General features: G+C 51.8%; 9 protein-coding genes across 9 annotated transcripts; 4 read left to right on the top strand and 5 right to left on the bottom strand.

The window, feature by feature from the left end:
- Window positions 1–118: 118 nt before the first annotated feature.
- On the top strand, window positions 119–2,378 carry CABS01_15380 (uncharacterized protein; the record flags this gene model as incomplete). Its single annotated transcript, XM_060548715.1, has 3 exons — window positions 119–361; window positions 414–595; window positions 662–2,378. The coding sequence occupies 3 exons, from the start codon at window positions 119–121 to the stop codon at window positions 2,376–2,378; spliced, it is 2,142 nt and encodes a 713-aa protein (XP_060391834.1).
- Window positions 2,379–2,558: 180 nt separating this feature from the next.
- Window positions 2,559–3,521, bottom strand: CABS01_15379 (uncharacterized protein; the record flags this gene model as incomplete). The annotated part of the gene is made up of 1 exon (XM_060548714.1): window positions 2,559–3,521. The coding sequence occupies one exon, from the start codon at window positions 3,519–3,521 to the stop codon at window positions 2,559–2,561; it is 963 nt and encodes a 320-aa protein (XP_060391833.1).
- A 1,748-nt stretch (window positions 3,522–5,269) lies between these two features.
- Window positions 5,270–6,469, top strand: CABS01_15378 (uncharacterized protein; the record flags this gene model as incomplete). Its single annotated transcript, XM_060548713.1, has 3 exons — window positions 5,270–5,453; window positions 5,512–5,876; window positions 5,930–6,469. The coding sequence occupies 3 exons, from the start codon at window positions 5,270–5,272 to the stop codon at window positions 6,467–6,469; spliced, it is 1,089 nt and encodes a 362-aa protein (XP_060391832.1).
- A 434-nt stretch (window positions 6,470–6,903) lies between these two features.
- CABS01_15377 (uncharacterized protein) lies at window positions 6,904–8,995 on the top strand (the record flags this gene model as incomplete). The annotated part of the gene is made up of 4 exons (XM_060548712.1): window positions 6,904–7,090; window positions 7,165–7,189; window positions 7,243–7,818; window positions 7,885–8,995. The coding sequence occupies 4 exons, from the start codon at window positions 6,904–6,906 to the stop codon at window positions 8,993–8,995; spliced, it is 1,899 nt and encodes a 632-aa protein (XP_060391831.1).
- A 248-nt stretch (window positions 8,996–9,243) lies between these two features.
- On the bottom strand, window positions 9,244–10,818 carry CABS01_15376 (uncharacterized protein; the record flags this gene model as incomplete). The annotated part of the gene is made up of 1 exon (XM_060548711.1): window positions 9,244–10,818. One exon carries the CDS (start codon window positions 10,816–10,818, stop codon window positions 9,244–9,246), a length of 1,575 nt encoding a protein of 524 aa, XP_060391830.1.
- A 590-nt stretch (window positions 10,819–11,408) lies between these two features.
- On the bottom strand, window positions 11,409–12,669 carry CABS01_15375 (uncharacterized protein; the record flags this gene model as incomplete). The annotated part of the gene is made up of 7 exons (XM_060548710.1): window positions 11,409–11,420; window positions 11,522–11,567; window positions 11,630–11,650; window positions 11,751–11,801; window positions 11,871–11,883; window positions 11,955–12,147; window positions 12,445–12,669. Coding segments are annotated over 7 exons (561 nt in total), but the record flags the coding sequence as incomplete, so codon positions are not given.
- Window positions 12,670–13,318: 649 nt separating this feature from the next.
- On the bottom strand, window positions 13,319–16,609 carry CABS01_15374 (zinc knuckle; the record flags this gene model as incomplete). The annotated part of the gene is made up of 6 exons (XM_060548709.1): window positions 13,319–13,579; window positions 13,644–14,498; window positions 14,563–15,464; window positions 15,540–16,087; window positions 16,231–16,302; window positions 16,494–16,609. Coding segments are annotated over 6 exons (2,754 nt in total), but the record flags the coding sequence as incomplete, so codon positions are not given.
- Window positions 16,610–17,515: 906 nt separating this feature from the next.
- Window positions 17,516–18,009, top strand: CABS01_15373 (uncharacterized protein; the record flags this gene model as incomplete). Its single annotated transcript, XM_060548708.1, has 3 exons — window positions 17,516–17,550; window positions 17,608–17,782; window positions 17,860–18,009. 3 exons carry the CDS (start codon window positions 17,516–17,518, stop codon window positions 18,007–18,009), a joined length of 360 nt encoding a protein of 119 aa, XP_060391827.1.
- A 421-nt stretch (window positions 18,010–18,430) lies between these two features.
- Window positions 18,431–19,862, bottom strand: CABS01_15372 (uncharacterized protein; the record flags this gene model as incomplete). Its single annotated transcript, XM_060548707.1, has 2 exons — window positions 18,431–19,287; window positions 19,355–19,862. Coding segments are annotated over 2 exons (1,365 nt in total), but the record flags the coding sequence as incomplete, so codon positions are not given.
- Between the last annotated feature and the right edge of the window lie 239 nt (window positions 19,863–20,101).

Genomic DNA, 20,101 nt, shown 5'->3' with positions numbered 1-20,101 from the left:
CACTCCGCCGCCAAACCGGCGGTCGAACAAAGATACGCCTGTTGGACTTTCTTACGAGTCACACTTGACAAACAATGACCCCAGGCTATATGCTGAGTGCGTCGAATCAAGCATCATGATGGCCGCAACTGAAAGAATCCCGGCCGAGGAGCCTCCAGTTGCCGACTCCGCTCCGGCGCCGAAACGGCGAAAGCTGCGCAAGGGGACGCAGAGCTGTTGGGAATGCAAGCGACGCAAAGCCCGCTGTACATTCTCGCCCTCCACGCAGGATATCTGTGATGGCTGTAAGCGTCGCGGAAGTGATTGTGTCAGTCAAGATGTCGCTGATCTGCCTCCACCTCCTGGCAGCAACAAGCACATCGTAGACAGACTTGGCCAAGTTGAGGCGCTGGTGAGGCAGTTGATAAAATCAGGGACCGAGAGCGAGCACCGCATTCAAGATCGACCGGTCTCTCCAGCTGGATCTCATAGCCGGATCTGGGATGAAAGGATCACGCCTAGGCGATCCGCTTCCCCCACCGTTCTCTCAACCGCAACCTCTCAACCCCATTGCTCAGAATCTCGAAATCATGATGCTCGAGCTGAAAAAACGGTGGTACGTGTTTGTATTTGCACATCGCATGACACTAAAGCTGATCGTCTAGGAAACACATACTCAAAGGAGCGTCTCGCCTGCGCGCTCCGTAGCGGAGCGACTAGCACATCCAACTCTCGCTGCATCGTCCACACAAGCAGACAAAATCATCTCCATGCAGCTTCTCGCTGCATGGCCAAGCCCGGAAGACATGGCCATCATCTTGGCGATTCCGGTGGAAACTTCGCAGATTATTCGAGCTGTCATATGCACTAGGACAAGCCCAAACCCATCCACCCTTCCGCTCTCCGCGGCTTTACTACAACTACCGCCCACTGGGTCACATCCGGTGCTCATCGCGAGGAGTCTATTGATATTAGCCTCGTTCCTCCAGGGTATGCCATATTCCGCGGCCCATCACCTAGAGAAGCTCAGCACCGGCTGGCACAACATGATGTCACGAGCGGTAAAGACGGCCCACGACTTGGTCACATGCAAGGATGATCTAGTTGATTCTCTGGAAGGCATTGAATGCATCATGCTGGAGGGCCTCTATGAGAACTACGCTGGCAATCTGCGTGTTTCATGGCTCGCCGCACGCCGGGGAGTCGCAATTGCGCAGATGCTCGGCCTCAGTCGGGGCATCAAGCCGCGCTCCCTCGTCGGCTCGATCATTGAACCGAATGATCTCTGGTTCCGTCTCGTACAGTTCGATCGCTACCTCTCCCTCATGTTGGGCTTGCCGCAGAGCGCACTCGAGGACGTCTACGCTCGCCCAGATACATTGGAAGGATGTCTTCCACTAGATCGGTTTCTTCGCCTCTGCACTGTCGCTTGCGGGCGCTTACTGCAACGGGATCCTTCGGAGGTATTTGACTACGAAAAGGCCCAAAATATTGACAAGTTACTGCAAGAAGCCTCAACCGTAATGCCAGCACAGTGGTGGGTCGCTCCGACCCTCGCCTCGGAGAAGGGCCATCTGGAGAAGATTCGGGAAACGTTACGGTTCAACGACCACTTTATGTACTATCATCTCCTTCTCCAGCTCCATTTCCCCAACATCTTACACCCAATATCAGAGCACGACAGAGCGACAGCCGTGACGGCAAGCCGTGAGATCCTTTCTAGATTCTTGTCCTTTCGCGCGACTAGACCGGCGCGATTCTATTGCCGAGGTGTTGACCTCATAGCATTTCTATCGTGTACCTCATTGTGTCTAGCGCACATTTGCAACGCCCCTCAAGATACGACGGACGGAAGGAGTTCCTACTTCTCTGCACATCAACGCCTCAGCGATCGGGGCATGGTGGAGCAGGCTCTGGTCGTCATGCAGAAACTTGTGGATCAGTATAACGATGAGATCGCTACGAGAGTCGCTACACTTCTCAAACACCTCTTGCGCATCCAAAACGACATAACATTGGGAGTGAGATACAAGGTCGCATTTTCGCCAGAAACATTCCTGGATGACGATCTTGGGTACCGAGTGAAGCTGACGGATCAAGACACTGTCCTCAACATCTGTCTACCGCACTTTTGGGTCATCAGGATTGAACGGTTGTCTAATGGGACGTTGATACCGACCGGATCGAATTCGCAACCTCGGTACCATCGTCGTCCTCAAGATGAGCGCCCATGCTCAACCGGAAGCCAAGACGCCGTCGTTCCGCTTCCTGGAGATAAGGAACTGCAGGATCTGGTACAGTACCCATGTGAGGAAAGTTGGGCACTGAATAATTTGGATTTCACGTTCTTGGACAACTACATGGGGGGTAGCTTGGGTACGGGCACCGAGATTGCTTAGCAGGCGTAATTTGTGAGATCGCTATTAAGAACGTGAGGAAAAGCAGCTTTTTGGGCTGATCAAAGTTCAGAAAGCAAATGAATCGGGAAGAGATACTCATACACCTGAGTTGGTCAAGAAACCATCAGAAAAGCGAGGAGGAACAAGATACCTGGCAATGAGAGAACATCGGAAAGGAGGTCAGACCAGACCAAGATGTCTGAGGGCAGTCCAAACTCTGTGTACATTATTTCCCATCCCATTCGCCGCCAACTGCGGTCCCATCATCCCCCTAATGTGTGTCTGGCCCATGATATCCATCGACTCCCACAACTGCCTGAGCAACTCCATCTCAAAAATCGATTCGCGAAAGATGCGAGCAAATCCCACAAACAGAATCTGCATCGCCGTCGGAGGCAGAAATGCCTCCACGCTCGGCAAAAAGTCGAGAAGGAACTCTGCAATCGGTCTCGCCAGCAAATCGGAGCAGCCAAAGGCGCGGTCCTGGTCTAGCACGCAACAGAGAACGAAGATGTGCCAGAATATCTCTCGTACCGTCACGAATCGATCGCGAGCGTTTTCAAGGAGGTAGCGCGGCCGGGCGAACAAGTCAAAGGCCGCGCCGCCACGACTGCCAGTGCCCACGCCCATACCCGCGCCCATGGTCCCGTATAGCGGCGCGTATGCCTGGCTTAGTGCCTCTAGGTGTCTGAAGATGAACGTCGCACCGCGGGCGAAGGCCTGGTCGAAATTTTGGGGATCCATCAGGGTTCCCATGAAGCCATCATCGTAGCCTCGGAGGAACTCAGGGACGGGGAAGAGGCCCTGCTGCATAAAGTTTCGGGTTCGGGGGAGATGTTCGTGCAGTAGGTCGCGCTCGAGCAGAGCCCGCGTGCCATCGGGGAGGAGGACTGTGACTCGATTGCGGATCCGCCCTGGCTGGTTGGGGCGCAGGGGCGTGGGGCCGAAGTTGTTGTTAGTGATGTTGAAGAGTTGCGAAAAGTCGAAGAGGCGGGGTCCTGGATTCGCAAAGGCTGGATTGGCAGGGCCGCGCGGATTGGGCCCGAAGTTGTTGAAGTTGATGCCAGGTCTGGTGCCAGTTGCGTTGTTGAATCGAAACCAGTTGAAGTCTGGTTGGGGCTGAGTAGGCCACGGGCGAAACATTTCGAATCAGGGGCACAACTGGGTGTGTGAGATTCGCGTAATCACATCAATAGTTAGGAACGCTACGAAAGGAGGGATTCAAATTTGGGTTATATTGGAGGAATCTTCATCGGTCTCAAAGCATCAGCCTCATCACCCTTGGTCACACATGCACAACCCATACAGCAAGCAAGGGCGGGGTTCAGTGTTTGTTGTTCTGACATATAGCCTGTGTGTCCCGAGTTCTTTCCGGCGGTGAGCACCTGTATGCAGCCGAATTACTGTCAATTCGGTGATAACCAGCTGTGTGACGGATGCACATATAGCGGTCAAGGATGCCGCAAGGTACCGAACTCACTGCGTTCAAACCTCATGAGTCGGTAGTACATAAGTAGAGTATGAAGGTATACATCAGTTGTTCACCACAGTGCGGATTTGATCTATGTAAAAGTTGGGTGGTTGAAGTTGCAACAGAATGTTTTAAAGTGAGGTTCTACAGAAGGGCCTTCGTCAGAAACTCAACTTCGCCGCCTTCCTCAATTTAAATGATGACCTGGGAGCTAGCTGCCTCAGAGTTCGAATTACCTAAGTAGGACTTACCTTATTCAGTTTATAGATAGTTGAAAGACACACCTTCACAACGGGGATGCTCACGGTAGATTGGCGGAAAGAACCCAGCTGCGGACTAAAGATTAACAAGACGAATGCATGTTTTAGGTTGAATCATTGCATCTTCCTGTTTCAGAACAATTCAATCACTGATCTTCATTGAACTCATCGTTTGTTTACATCGTTAAATCTGTCGGAATTTCCGTTGGTGCATTCCCTCCATGCTTAAGTAGTCGTTACACAGCTTCAGATGTGGCTATGTCTATCGCTAGGCACCCCTAGTGGTCACTAGACCCAAGGTCTCTGCGGCAACAGTCTATCTAGGCATGAATGCCAGTTGGAGACAGACGGGCAGGTGATGCTAAGGTCTACCAGTTTCGAAGCAGTCAACATAGGTGAAGTGATGGAGAGATAAGGTTTCTCTCACAGCCAACCCTACTGCCTACCGAGCCCGTACTTAGAAAAGAGACCTAGAGGTCATTGAACACTACCCTAAGACACCAAGCTTCAAGCGCTTCGGCTGTGAGAGAAACCCGACTCACCGAAGAAGTGGTGCCAAGCGATGAAAGATGTAATGAGAATAAATAGTTGCATCACATAGACAACCCTATACGAGTTGCAAACACTCGCTAGGATATGCGACAAATCAACAGTAGATGCGTTCCGCACGGCATGTAACTCAATATAATTTCCAACAAAGCCCAGAACTTGTGGCTAGCGCACCATGTTCGGAAGTATACAATACCGCAGGAAGAGTTGGGAAGGTATTTACATGGCTGCCTATCCAGATGGCACCACGCAGATCCTAGCCCCTTAGCTTAGTAGAAGCCTGCAGTGAGCCCCTCATTGGATGAGACATGGTGCATCCAGACGTCAAAGACAAGCGGGCCTTGATACTTCCGATATACGCCCGTATCACGCGAGCTGACTTGTCTCCGGACTTAGTAGACAATGAAACCGAGGTAATAGCTCGAACAAATGATGAACCAGGCGCGAACTCCTATGAACCGCATCCACTTCCTGCTCTTTGGCGAACTCATTGTACACGACTCTGAAGCTTTAAAAGGCTCCCAGCTACAAAACTTTCTTTTACTTATCTCAAGTTAACTACTCAACTCTAAGTCTTAGCTTAACCTTTTCAACTGGGTCCGAGATTCAAAATGAAGCTTTCCACAATCATACCGGCTTTGTTGCATTTGTCCCTCTCCACCACTTGCTATGCAGCCAAGTCATTCTCCGCCTCGAATCTTTACTATGCTGCTGGCCTAAATACTCAGCAACAGACCACACTTTTCCAAGGCCTCCAGAGCGCTGGCGTCAAGGTTCTACGAGTATGGCTGGATGGTAAGAAATCTCTGGCCTAATCACAAAGAGATGCATACTGATTCATTTCTTGTCGCAGGCCAATCGGGGAGCGAAAAGGGCACAACTTTGGACAACTTCAACAGCCTCCAGGGTGACGGTCCCGATGTGTGGGACGACACCGTGCTCAACCGGCTCGACAACTTCATGGTTCATGCCCACGACTACGGCATCAAACTGCTCGTTTCCATCCACAGTTACAACGCTCTCGAAGCAAACTCGGACTTTTACGGGAAGTGGTACGGCACTGGCGACTTTTACACTAACAATGAAGCGATCGGGTACTTCAAGACGCGCATTGCGCATGTTCTTGGACATGTGAACCTCAAGAATGGCAAGACCTGGGCCCAAAGCTCCGAGTACATCTTTGCCTTTGAGGCGCAAAACGAAGCTATGCATCCACAGGTAAGATGAAATTCCGCCGACGGGCGGTGTGACTGGACTGACGACGCCTCTAGGGGAACCCATCAGCCCTGACGTCATGGCAGTGTACTATGGCACAGGCAATTAAACAAGGCCTCAACGGCAGTACCGATATTCTGGTCACTACCGGAGGCGGTGCCTACGTCGACAACTCTCTGCTAGACCCATACTTCAGCTGCAGCGCCCTGGACGTTCTTGCCATCCACGCCTATGGAGTTGACGATTTCGCTACGTCAAAACTTCAGCCCTACGTCACCAAAGCCAAGAATGCTGGGAAGAAGCTCATCATGCAAGAATGGGGCGCTTGTTACACGGATGCCCCGAACCACAACTGTAACGGCGGCAGTCCCATTGGTACAGGAACGAGAGACTCCAACATTCGTACTTGGGCTGCGAGTATCGACGCTGCCGGGATTCCGTGGTTCTACTGGCAGATATTGCCCAACCCTGACCCCCATCACGGATGGGATTATGAGGTGGGAATCAACGATGTGAATTGGAACGCGCTCAAGGCGGCTGGTCTCGCCGCAGGCCAAGCCGAATCGGCATTCGACTTTGACCGATATCTCTTGTGATGGATATTTGTAAAAGTACACGAAATGGTTAACCGATGGAATGTGCGCCAGCCATACAACAAATGACTAGAAAGGTTGATTTAAGAGAAGCCAATTCTTGAAGGCTATCTATGTCAGATGAACGTCGATGTGACGCGGAGAATGGAAACAACCAGGCAGAAATCTCACGACTGTGAATTGGCCCGCATCCAGGCTGTTCCATGCCAATTTGCCTAGCTTAGGGTAGGCAGCAACATCTTAGCGTATCTCGTATCCTTACCTAAAGCATGTACATATTCACACATTGCGCAGATGGATAGCCGGTAATTAATATCTCCGCACGGAGGCCTGATCATTCTATCTTCCAAGTAGCTAAACTACAAAAACTCACGCTGGTGCCCATAGCTGGCGACGTTACGATTCAGCATTGAGATTGACTCCTGGAGCCACCCAGAATGGATCTCACCCGCCAAAGAAGCCTCCTCCTGGAGAGACTCAGCCCAGGTGATCGCTCGTCGAGGAAGTTTCAGGAAACTGCTGGTCGACGTGTAGGGAGCATTGGAGAAGAGTTCTTACAAAACCCACAAGTACAACATTGGGCGAGGTCTCAGAGCCCGCAGTTTCTCTGGGTTCATGGTGCCGGTACGCAAAACTTAATTCTACATTGATGGGAGTACGCATTCAGCGCTATTGTTCAGTGGCTAATTGCACTCCAGCGTCGACCGGAAAGAGTTGCATAAGGTATGTCGCTCAGACTCTTGCCTCTGGCGGACCTGACGATTCATTTCCCACAGTTCGCTCCTCGTCGAACACCTTTCAGCCACCCAGCTCGATTCCAACATGAGGTTCGCCGTCGCTTGTGTACAATTCGAAAACAAAGGAGTCTATCACTCATTGGTAGACTTCGGGGCTGCGATCACTTCCATTACCAGGCAGATTGTAGCCCAACTCCCCGAGTCGTCCGAGACCCTCAAAAGACTCATCTCCGCACCAGCAATTGTGTTCACGTGGTGGTTAGACAACTTCCAGGTAATCTGGGCCGAACTCGAAGCATACTTTGAAAAGATCTACATCGTCTTAGACGGTCTAGACGATCCAAATCCGGCCGCGTTTTGCGACTTTGTGGCCAAGCTTCGCCTCTCGGACAAAGAGTCGTCCGTTCATGTTGTTCTATTGAGCCGCTCAAAGCCCTTTGAGGAGGTCCTTCGAAGGTTTCAAGGAGCGAGCCTAGAGGTATGTGCAAGTCAGAAGGATCTGATTCAATACCTCCAGCAGTCTTTTCAAAGCAACCACGATGTACACGCTGGAGCGCTATCCAAATCTGAGCTGGCACAGACGTTGACGCGATGGGCTGGGCTTTTCGACCACCGGTAGGTGCGCGCACATTTTCATAACCACAACCTGTCTGGCATTCGCTCATGATCAACGCTATCAAGTTTTATGCCCATATCTGGTCAAGACTTACACCAATCAGCATCTCCAACGGGTTTCGGGGTTTTGGAGGCCGTTTCGCAGAAACTCTCTCGGGCGAATGCTTTGCAGAGGGGCGCCACGTTTTGCGAGCTCGCCGTGGCTAGCATCACTCAGTCTGCACACGGGGACCTAATCATGACGATTCTCTATCTTCTCATTGCGGCCAAGAAGACTAGACACCATCTTAATGGCGAGGCTATCTTGAATGCCTTGCGTATGAGCGATCAGTGGCTTGCAGGTGCCTTGTTAGCAACGACGGAGGATCTTGCCCGCATGTGCTCGGACTTTGTCTTTATCAATGAGCAAATACAGGTATGGGGCATCAAGTCTCCTCTTCTGGCAGAGCATCTCGATGAAAGACGTGCGACACACTGCCCAACGGACACAATTGCCGGCATAATCCTGCGATATTTGTCGAAACAAGAGTTCACAGCCGGCGCATGTGGATCATCTACAGCAGTCAAACGCCGCTTCAAAGACCATCCACTGCTATCTTTTGCCGCACGAAACTTGAGTTTATTGATGGCTCATGTTGACGTGGAAAGCATTTCTGCGGCGTTCTTACAATTCTCTTCCAAAGCCGCTTCAATCGATTCCTATTTGCAAGCAGCCGAAGCCTGGGGGTTTAATGAGGAATCAAGCTACGAAGAGCTTGAGGCTGTTGAAGAGCGCTGGAATGTCTACCCAAAGGGATACTCGGCGCTTCATCTCGCCGCCCATTTGGGAGCAGGGAAGACTATTGTAGGTGAACTTGTTCGGCTCGGTGCGGATGTGGAGGGGCTAGATAGGATGATGCAAACGCCCTTGCATGTTGCAGCCTTCGGAGCAGAGTTTGAAGAAACGATCCGAGCCCTTTTACAACACGGAAGTGACGTGTCTGCCTTGGAAAATGGGGGACAGGGACCTTTGTCAATCGCCTTGGTTCACGGGAGCGTTGGAACGGTCCGAATACTCATTGATCACGGTGCCAAACTTGAAATGAGCGATGAGGATCTTCTGGGAGAATGTCTAGAGGAACAACCGCAAGTCTACGCATATTTGATTGGACGAGGACTGATCTCTAATCAGACCTAGGTATATAATAGAGCATTGCGCATCTTGCGACGGAGACAAGTCTTGCAATAACTCCAATTCATCCTGGAGTTCCACTTCTCGACTCCTATCTCTTGTACGATGAGAATCGTCGACATTTGCCGTCAGATCTTGACAAGGCGCATCCCCCCCGTCGATCGTCTCCATCTAATCTAGCGCGTCTCCTTCCCCGACTCATGCCTAAGCGGTTGGTGTAGGTGCTTTCACCGCGCGCGTTATGGAGAAGGCGCTCAATTTGAGGCGTCGTGAGGGCCGAGGCCTCTACTGTACGACTGGTTCCCACGCGACCATTTGCGGTTCCACTTGCGTAAAGACCAAGATCGCCGGTTCTCAATGATCTTCTCGAGATTCCAAGCTTCGCCTGGATTGAAGTTGCAGGTGATGAGCGAACTTCCATTGAGAAGTTCATGCACCGCCCGCGGAAAGTCTTCGAATAGAAAGCAACGACTAAGGGGGTTCGAGCCTGTGAATGCATCATCATCGTAAGACCCTCCCCAGGCTCCAGCCCTCCTCTCCGCCCAAGAGAGCGGTGGTAGAATACCTCGTTTGAAACATTCGTCCCTTGCCTCCTGCCACGCGGCGTCTCGTAGGACGATCTTGCGGAAGATTTGCTCACACTCCCAGTCTCCCTCTGAATCTCCAACGAACATCAACTTGAACGCATCCTGAGGCATACCAGCTGCAGGTAAAGCCAAGGCCTCTACCATCCAGGTGGCTATGGAATAAGATATCTCGTCTGTCTTCTTCTCCCTCCGGGGCAGCTCCTCCTCTCCGGGTTCCATACTCATGGGATCGCCCTGGAATATAGTATCCCATAAGCCGACGTGACGCTCGATGCGTAATAGCGGATTCTCTTGGCAGAACCGTATCAACCCCAAACCGTGGCATTCCGGGTAAGATAGTGACGGTCGATCTTCTATGAGGTTGATGCGGCGAACATCGGCGCGAGACGATGGGAGCATCGAATCTAGAAACTGAATAGCGCCGACAACTGCTGAGTAACAAAATCTGGTCAGATCCACGGGCGGCTCGCGCTTATCGTAAAGATCGTCGCAAAATACGGCGCAAGTCTCGAGCCCGTCAGAGAGGATAGTCATGTCATTGACATCTTTTTGGGTGGGAATTGTCCAATTCTGGGGTCTGAGCCCAAACAGTTGGCTCAGTGGAATATTTCCCCGCTCGAGATAACGTCCATTCTCAAGACACTGCCGACGCCGATCGATGATCTGTTCATATTTGCGGTTCTCAAAGAGGCATCGATGGGATTTGATCGTATCTAGAGTGAAACGGACAAAGTTGCGAAAAGTCGACGGAGTCTTGCCGTAAGGAGGATGAATATCCAAACTTTGCCACTCTTCTCCCTTCATCGCGTCTAAAATGGGGGCGAAAGCTGGATACGCGTCTAAAACTTCTTTAACCACTTGACGGGGGAAGAAGCTGGGATCAAGACTGTAGTGGAAGAGTGCCCGTAGTTCGCATTCCATCATGCGCGTCATGTTGCTGAAGTGACCAGCGTTGAAGCGGCCTTGTTGCGACTGAGGGCAGAACGCGGAGAAGGTGATGATATTATGCTGAAAGGGTAACCCTCGCATCTCCAAGGCTGCGCGCTTGCAGGTGTACAACAAGTCGAGAGAGATGGGTTTGTCGTTGCCGGTTCGCAGCTTGTTGGTATGCGGATTAAGCTTGTATCCATCGTCAAGCTGAAGATAGTATTTGTAGATCAAGTTGCGCAACTCATTTGGAAATTTGAAGAAAACCAAGCCGCCCTGCGCATCGCAAACGCGTGAACTGGCGATTTGAGCCATTGTGTGTGAGAGTGAGCGAGCGTGTGCGAGTGAATGAGTGTTTGGAAATGACTGTGCGGAAATGACAAGGTAAGGTCAAGAGAAGAAGTTGAAGGTAATTCGGTCTTGATAGAGATCTTTGGTGTGCAGGCAGGCTAGATATATGACTGAGTGAGCAGGTTGATCAAGGTGTCCGCATGTGCAGCTTTCTCCGGTACGTAATGTGGCTGAACTGAACTACCTAACGTGAACCAAGGGGTTCCCAGACCCACGAGGTGGCACAGCAAGCGTGGCTGAAAGTCAAGAACGGATGTATGGACAGGAAAAGCAAACTCACCATTTCATATGTCAGGGAGGCCTGGAAAAGCGGTATAGTTATAGTACATCACGAATCACAGACGGCTTAGGTGGAACAGCATCTTTTTTTTTAGGACGGAGTATCGCCCAATTTTATTTGTTTTAGTATTCTGCCTTTGCTAGCTGCTCGGGCGATTCTCGATATCCTTTACACGGTATTAATACACGGTATCAGTGGATACTCACACTGTCTCGGTAGACTATTTTTTTTTTTGAATTTCCTTCCTCCTTTTTATCTTTCCCTCCTGCAAAGTTCACAACCACGGCTGGATGTCGAGTGGGCATTAGCAATACGTTCCATAAATGATTATAAGAGATCCGTTTCAGGGACTCATGGTGAACTGAGATGAATGTCCAGGACACTTACATCATTGACGGCGATGTTGGGCGCCCGACGCCACCACCTTGTGAGCCTGCTTGTTGTCTGTTAGTGTTTCGTGCTGCTGAGGCTCCTGACGTCCAGACGTTAACATACCCGCGCACCTGGCTGAGTTGGCTGCCCTCTATTAGATAATGTCAGCTTCTCTACAAAAGATAGAATTTTCTAGTGACCACAGCCTGTGAGGATAAACGTACTCCAGGTGACAGCAGCTCACAATGGTGTGGAATCGGAGATGCCCTCGTCGCCGTCGTTAAATGATGTCGACCTCTGCAAGCCATGGCGGTGTTAGCTACGGACCGTCAGTGACGCTGTCGGGTCGCGGTCTCGCTCTCACCACGATGTCTGCCCTGCTAAGGAGAACCCGTCAGCACAAGTCATGTTCAAAAGGAAGTTTGGATGGCTTTGATGACAAACTTACACACTTTCAACTTCAACTCGCACACACACACACATTCGTTACCTCGTTTCCTTTGTCGAAGTCGAAAACGCTGCTGGAATGAATCAGTTATTGATTTGCCATGGCACGCGCTCATGTATGTGTGTGACACACCTTCCCTCGCCGTCTGTCGCTGTCGCGCTGTCGCTGTCGCTGTCACTGTCCAACCGTCTACCTACTCTGAGATGATTAGCTCACGGTCAAATTTTCAACTCAACCTATTCACTGGTTTCCAATCCTGAAGACTCGCTCGCATAGCATCAATGCATCGCCCCCTAATCAAGCTTGGAGCCAGAGTCATTGATAAAGAGCACAAAACATAAGAAAGCGGCATGTCAGTTGTGTCCCTACCTCAAGCACACTTTGTCGAAATGCCGAGACGCCACCAACAACTCGTCGACCCTTGGGGCTTCCTCGATGGCTAAAGAAATACGGTCAGAGGATGCATGTGCGTTTTCATCAGAACACGCACCCAGAAGTTCGATCCCACGAGCATCATACTAGACGACCCCGAGCTGTGGAGAGACCGCCTCAACAGATACCACATCCGCAATGTCGACTTGCGGAAGACGGACAGATACATCATGATAGCTGGTGATTTGACATTAGTTAGGATCCTGCAGCACCTTGAGCAGAAATTTACATACGCGTCGCCCTCATCGGCGCCCTTCTGATGCAACAGAGTGGTGTGGACAAGCCTAGACTTGATGGTATGATTGGGAGCTTAGAAAGAGCGCAGGCGAGCGTGTTAAATGGGAATATTAGTAGGGAGAGGTTGTTGTTAGATAAGATAAAGGGAGAAAGTAAGGGGTGGTATTCGGCTGTTCGGAAGGCGATTAATGTGTTACGTCGTCCTGAAGACTGGTCAGCTTCCTGCTGAGGCATGTAATGAATGGATTGGTTTGGTGGCCTACAGTGACGGTTTGTTTGAGCTGTGTCAGCGTGTCTTGCCGCGTCAGTCCAGTCCCAAGTGAGTAACGGAAACAGGCGTTTCCTAGTGGTGATGCAATGACCTACTCGGTGACGGCTGCGGCCGGCTGTAGTCAGTTATGAAGTCTTGTTAAAGTACGCAATAGAAACTCGATATTGACCCTAATAGACCAGCTTGCCCGTGAAGGCGAAGATGGCCCCCAATGAGGCGGACCGGACCCCAAAGGGTAAGTGATAATGTGTGTATTTATCACTATCGAGGCATAACTAGGACTTCTCGCATGATGGATGGGCAAACTATGCATTGTAGTGCCCGAGTACTAAGCAAACCAGTAATGACCTGCAGTTGCACCAAAGGCTGTCTTCCCCCGGCCTCCCTCGTTCCAGTTTCCGAGGCAGAGGCACCAGACACCCCATCACGCTCCATCTCTCTTTTGGAAGATTTTGTCGGGTGTTTGCCGCCCAGTCAAGCCAAATTGTTCAATGGATAGGTAGCGGATAGCCCACGCGGCAGCAGCCTTGGAATCACGCGTCAGCAACTTCTTCAAACCATGGTGACCGACTTGCTCATAGAGCAGTGTCCGCTCAGCTAACAAAGCAGGGCAGTGGATGAAGACATGCTCGACGGTGTGCTTGCCCTGCTTGCACGGGCAGAGGTCGTCGACGATGTCGCGAACCTGGTGGAGACACAAGGGTCAGTCAAGGGCAGAGACCGGCAAAGGAGAAGGGAATGCGACGAACATGGATGGAGAAGAGGTAGGACTTGAGTCCCACGACACCAGTCCTAAGGTGGAACAACATGGTGCTCTCAGCACGCGTGAGCTTGGCATAGTATTTCAAGCTGGCTGGGCCCCATTTTTCCGAGAGGGAGAGAGGACGGTGGTTGGCGATGCGAAGGTTTGGCTCGGTCTGATCCTCCCTTCGGTCTTGGCGAGCGTCAAGGTAGTTCTGCCAGTACCGCGCGCATGCCTCCTGAAGTTTGTCGTTGATGACTTTGCCCCGCACTTGCTGTCGGTCAAGGAAGTTCCGCCACGTTAACTTCGGTAGCGGAAAACCGCGCCGGTCTGTTTTCGTAGCTCGCTTCTCGTTGAGTTCGATGAGTTGCTTCCGGGCCGCGAAATCAATAGAAGCGGCCGTGAATTTGTAGAGGATGCGGTATGGGTGTGCTACGTTGTTCGCTGCGCTTAGGGTCTTCGGCATGGTACCGGTTCCCCACACGGTATCGAGAGAACCGTATTCCGGGGTGTCAAGATTGCGAGTGCGATGTTTCTGGCCGAGCTTCTCAAGGAATAGAGAAAGCGGCGGGACATTAAGTTCCTGGTGGACGACCGCGTTCGCTGTGGTCTGGTAAGCGCCGGCGACCTGTCGGAGACACGCCGCCTGTGCCTTGTCGAGCTTCGTGACCAAATTGACGCTGATCTGCCAGCGAACCCTGCGTTCGTTGTCTCGATAAAGGAACCACACGGGAGCGGCGTATGCGGCGATCGGGCGGACACTTGTGATGTACAGGCGTCTGATGCTGGCGAGAGAGGGCCCCCATGTCGAGCCGGAAATACGATAGATGGTGCGCATCTTGGCTTCCATCTTCTCGGTAACCTGTCTCCCACATTGTCAGCGGCGTACTCAGCTGCATTAAGCATGTCAGGATGTATGTACTCACCTCCTTTACGTGCGTGGCCCATGTCAAAGATTGGTCCAAGTAAACCCCGAGAAGCTTGATCACCTCCTCCTTCTTTGCCCCTTCCACACCAACGTCTGGTAGATCTGCCAATGGTATGATTCTGGGTTGCTCAGGTTCGTCGGCAGTTCTCGAGTTGGCCCCCCGAGTATCCCTGTGCGGATTCTGAAAATGCATGATATGTGTCTTGGAAGGGCCAAAGGCAATGCCATGCGGCGCGGTAGCGGCAATCAGGTCGGTAAAGGCCGTTGTCAAGATTCTGCAGTTTTCCTCGTAGGAGGGTGAGGTGACCACCATGCAAGTGTCGTCAACGTACGACATGGCTTGGAAGAATGGACTCGACGGCCAGATCTTGTTGAGTTCGTCCAGTATAAGAGAGGAGAACAAGGCGAAGAGGACAGGCGAAAGAGGACTGCCCTGGGGAATGCCAATGTTGACCCAGAACTCCTCTGATGTGTATCCTGGAATAGACAGGGCAACGCGTCGATCAGAAAGAAATGAAGAGATGTACAGAACCATCCAGTCAGGGACACCTTTCCGAACCAAGATGTTGAGGAGAACCTCTCGATCGACATGATCGAAGGCGCCAGTCATGTCAATGGTCATGAGCGTTGCAAACATGCGCGGGCTGGCGTTCCAGCATCGGTAGACGCGATTCAGAATCAACTCGAGCGCTTTTGTCGTAGACCGTCGTGCGAATCCGAACTGATTGTAAGGGACAAGGCGGTGCTCAAGGGAGAGTATCGTCAAGCGATTCGACATGGCCTTTACTACAACCTTGCCCATGCAGGATAACAAGGCGAGAGGACGCCAGCTCTTCGGTGTTTCGTACGTTGGCTTGTCCGCCTTTTCGACTATGACAGTCCTGGACCGTTTGAACTGCGCTGGATGATGCGATAAGAGAAAACAGGCATTTATGATGTGTTCAAGAATCGGGGCGATGATGCTTTCCCTCTCACTTTCGGGTTCTTGCTCATCTCTTGAAACATGCAGCATCTTGAGAGCCTCACCAGCAATCCCGTCCGGTCCTTCGGCCTTTCCGCTAGGGATACCGGAGATCAGCTCATAAATCTCTTCGCAGTCGAGTTGCTGTGGAGAGGAGTACTGTATTCGAGCGGGATCGAGTGGTGGACAGTTTTGTACTGGTGCCGTTGGTCCGGTACTGGTCTTGGGCCAGATCGAATTGGTGAGACAACGGACCTTGTCTTGGGGGGCGCTGCAGACTTCGTGGGTCAATGGGTCCTTGAGATCAGGCATGTGAACTCGTGGTTGTGCCGAGTCCCAACGGGCGCCCACTCGAGCCAAGCCATAGGTTCCTGCCATGACCTTTGTGCTGGATTCAACGAAATCGCGGTACGACATTGTCGAGATTTGCTTGACGAGTCTGTCCGTTTGTCGTCGAAGAAACTGCCTCTTGCTGTAGAGCTTGTCGTCGTTGTCCTGTAGGGTGCAGTTGCGCCGAGCTGCTTCTTCAAGTTCGAGGCTGGCGTGGATACCTTTCCTCGAACTTGCGGACAGGACCGGTGATACTTGGTGGCGTAACGATCGGGACGAATTTCGCTAATCTCGCCTGCATCGCTTCCGTAACGGCGTCGATAAACTCCTCGAGGGCTGCGGGCGAGTGGAGAGGCGGCAAGCCGGAGCACGCACCTCATTCCCGCCGCCTCGGTGGCGTCGCACAACTGCCATGCCTTTGCATTGGGACTTAGACATCGGATACCGCTCTAGCGTGGGTGAGTGAGGTTGTAATCGCCGCAGAGCAGTGCTTCCTTGTCCAAAGTCTCCACTGTACCCAGCAAGTGCACAGCGATTAAGGTACTGTACCTGGATAGCCCACTGTTCTGCCATAGACATAGCTTGGAAACCTGCCCCGCACAGGCACGGTTAGCGGAGATGTGGGCAGACCTAGGTACCTTCCCACCCAGGCCATAGAGTACGACTTTAACTGAAAGGTGCCTGGCCGATCACCCGACTTACGGCTCCACAGGCGATCTGAGAATACGCTTCCTCTGGCCTGCCTTTCTTCTTCCTAGCACGCCTCTGGCAGGGGTCAAGTCAAGGAAGGCAGCTGAAGCTACATACTATATGTCCTGTCAAATGTCCACGTTGTGGGAATGCACTGCAGAGGTCGGTAGCATGTTGAATCAGTGAAATGAGACTCAAGATCGTGCTGATTTTCGTGAGCGAGTATGCGCTTAGATCTCAGCAATGTTTGACCAAGATTGCGTGACGAGGGGCGAGGTCAGTGAATGTCGACACTGCCATGCCCAGAAAACGTTCAAGAGCTGCATATCCCCTGTTACAGATTGATACATGGCAAATCAATCCCTTTTCACCAGGTAAAAGCAGTCCCAGATATCCCATTATCCGAGGGGCTTCGTGAAAGACTTTAGCCACTAATCCAATCAATGGCCCACTCTCCAGATCACCTTGCTGTGCCTGTCTTAGTTCCGGCCGGTCGGCACTGCGGGGCCGGAACCACATTCCCCACACCCGCACGGCCGGCCTTCAAGCCGTCTAACGAGTCAAGATGTGGGTAGACAAGTAGGTGCCTTTCAATCCACGAAATCTAGAAGAGGGTTTCGAGAGCCCCGAGTGCGGAAATTTGGTCAAGCAATGTGCTGGTGGTAGTGCGCGCGTAGTAGTTGAACCGGTATATGTCCATAGAGGTGTCCCGTGAGGGAGAGTTGACTGGCATGCTGTTGCGATGTGCCTGTCGAGGTTTGTAAAACGGATGGCTGGAACCGTGATGGCGAGACGGCAGCTACAACGGTGTTGATGATTCAAGTAAGGCTAGCGTGACATTGGTACAAAAATGTGACTCCTGCCCATCCTCCAATTTAGTTCCTCATTCTGTCACTAAGTGGAACTCATTCAATACCTTAGACCACGAGCACACCAGAGCTTTCACCGACACAGACGTTTCTAAACCACAATGAAGCTCCAGGTACTCTATCTACTTCTCCTCAAGTAAGCCTCCAACCTCTCTTACATAGCTCACAAATGTCGATGCTTACTTTCTACAAGCACCTGGATCGCCTCCGTCAACGCAGACTTCTTCCACTGCATCTGCCAGTCATGGTCATTCCACACTATCCGATCCAAAGAGGCCTGTATCTGGATGAAGAACGAATCCCTCCCCAAAGACCAAGTCACCATAAGTCTGGTGGGTGAAAGCGGCCCTTGGGCGGGTGCCCTTACGGTATGAAATATCTTCCCATCCCCTCCAAACCCCTTCGTGTGAAGCCGTAATGGCTGCTGATCTATGTCGATCCGCAGTGTCGCATGCTGAATCCCGCCAAATTTTGGGGTGCTCCCATTTGTTGGGGACAGTATGGCTACGACTGGCATGATTTCTGCAAGCCCGAGTGTAAGAACGACGGGAAGGACGCCGAGGACTGTATCAGGACCTACCGGTCAATCGCCTGATAAGACGGTGTTTGACGCAACACGTATTCGAAAAGGTGTACTTTAGTATAAGTGAATCTCAATATTATTGAGTTTTCAGTACTGCTCAAAAGCACTTTCCCTTTGAATACAGGGGAGGGTGGATTCCGTGTAACGTCGTCACCTCCATGTGGTCTTCCTCTGCAGTAATGCACAGCGCCTCGTTCTCGTGAGGTCAGCTTGTCGAGCACTTATTGGCAAAGACGTAGCATTTGTATCCAATAATGTGCCAATAGCCCAAAGATGACTGAGCAAAGGGTTACGCAGAGGGGCAATCATATCAGTCCGCCATTGTGAAGTATTCTCTAAATATGTGTATGTGTCCGAGTCCTAAAGCATAACAGCGATACCAAAGCCTTCCCCCTACCGCGACCTGGATATAGTGGTACCACTATCCCATGAATCAAGGCATCTCGACCCGTTCATTGATTGCCGGCATCTCGTGTATAGCCCTTGGCTGATCCGCCAACTCCGAAGGGGCTTGGCCGACGCCGTGGTAGTAATACGGCGAGCCTGGAGTTCTCGGCGTACTGAGCGGACTGGGCGAAAACATGCTCAGAGTCATGTCCGAGACTGGCCGGCCCTGTCCTGCGTCCGAGGCTGTGGACGGGGTGTGGGGATTTATAAGGTTGTGTTTCTCGTCAGGCAATTCTGCAGGAACAGTCTGTTCGTGGTCATAAGTCTCAGTCTCATGGGTGTTGAGTACCGGACCATGTCGGGAGCGACGACGTCGGAGTAGCATGAAGGCGACGAACAAGGCTGATCCTATGAGAAAGGCGGAGGAAACGGCAATGCCAGCAATAGCCCCGGTGCCTAGGGTTGAGCTGCTCGTCTCGGAGTCCACGGATGTAGGGGTGGCAGCTGTGGGTGATGTGATGTTTACGACAGAAGTCCCAGGATCGGAAATAGAGGTAGGTGTGGTTGAAGAAGCCAGAGATGTCGTCGTGCCGCTGCTTTGCAACGGCGGCATTGATAGAGACGGTTTGTTTGCGGGGGCCGTATACGCCAATGGGACACCGCCAGCTGAAGGAATCGTTGCTGGGGCATACATTGCCAAAACCCGCCTTCCTAGATCTTTGCAGTCTTTGTTGGGTGGCAAAGCCTGAGGTTTCCAGGGCCAGACAGATTGGGTGACCTGCGGTCGCTCGGGTTCAGTCGGGCAATTTTCGCCGCAGGTATCTGGATGGTTACAAGCCCAGTATTTCAGAATACCTTCGTTCTCAGTATCGCACCGGACAAGCCCTATCCAGGGGGACTTGGCTGTCAGATTGATTAATTGTTAGTGCCCTGAAGGAACCCAATGGGTCATGGCAGAGGAGGAACGGACCTGGGTCGAGATCGCCCTTGAGGGGACAGATTTTGTCTGCGTAATTCGGGTCGTTACAGCCATACTGATAAGTCACGCCCGAATCATGATTCCAACAGGCTTCATTGACGCAGGCGTCCCCTGCCAGACAGCACCAACTGAAGCCACCTTTTGTTTCATTCGCCGGTAAGCAAGGCAGAAGGTTAGGTGGACCGACATAACCTGCATCAAAGTAGCACTGGTCATAGTCGTCGTTTTCGCTTTCCGTAGCGTTGACTAGGAGACCGAAGGCCAGATAGAGAAGAACGATAAATAGCGTTCGATCCCCCATGATTCCCGGCAGTCGCAAGTCGTACGCGTAATGGGCGAATTCCGACACACTATCGAAGCGATGGTCGACTCGAAGGTGCCCAAGGCCAGGGCGAAGTTGCTGTCGAGTCTGAAGTAGACGCACAAGCTGCGGTTGAAACGGCGGCCAAATGAGAGAAAAAAAAAGCGGCTCGATGGTTGAGTCTCGATGGACAAAAGGAGAGAAAAACAGCGTAGAACAGCGGTGACAAAAGAAACAAGGAAAAAGGAGGCCAAGAGGTGAATACTTGGGTGGACGATGTCAGGTTAGAAAGGAAGGTGAAGTGTGCTAAAAGAAAGAGCTCCTGCCTTGGATACCTGACTTATTGACACAGCAGGAGCAGCTGCCCTCCTCCTTCTCTTTTAATTCACCCCGATCTGGACAGGGCTGGATTCTACGGAACCTCGGACCTTTCTTGC

The sequence above is a fragment of the Colletotrichum abscissum genome, assembly GCF_030869225.1.
Source record: "Colletotrichum abscissum strain IMI 504890 chromosome Unknown Scaffold_66.1, whole genome shotgun sequence".
Lineage (NCBI taxonomy): Eukaryota > Fungi > Ascomycota > Sordariomycetes > Glomerellales > Glomerellaceae > Colletotrichum > Colletotrichum abscissum.
Note: the sequence above shows the minus strand (reverse complement) of the source record. Positions and strands in the feature narration are given on the sequence as shown.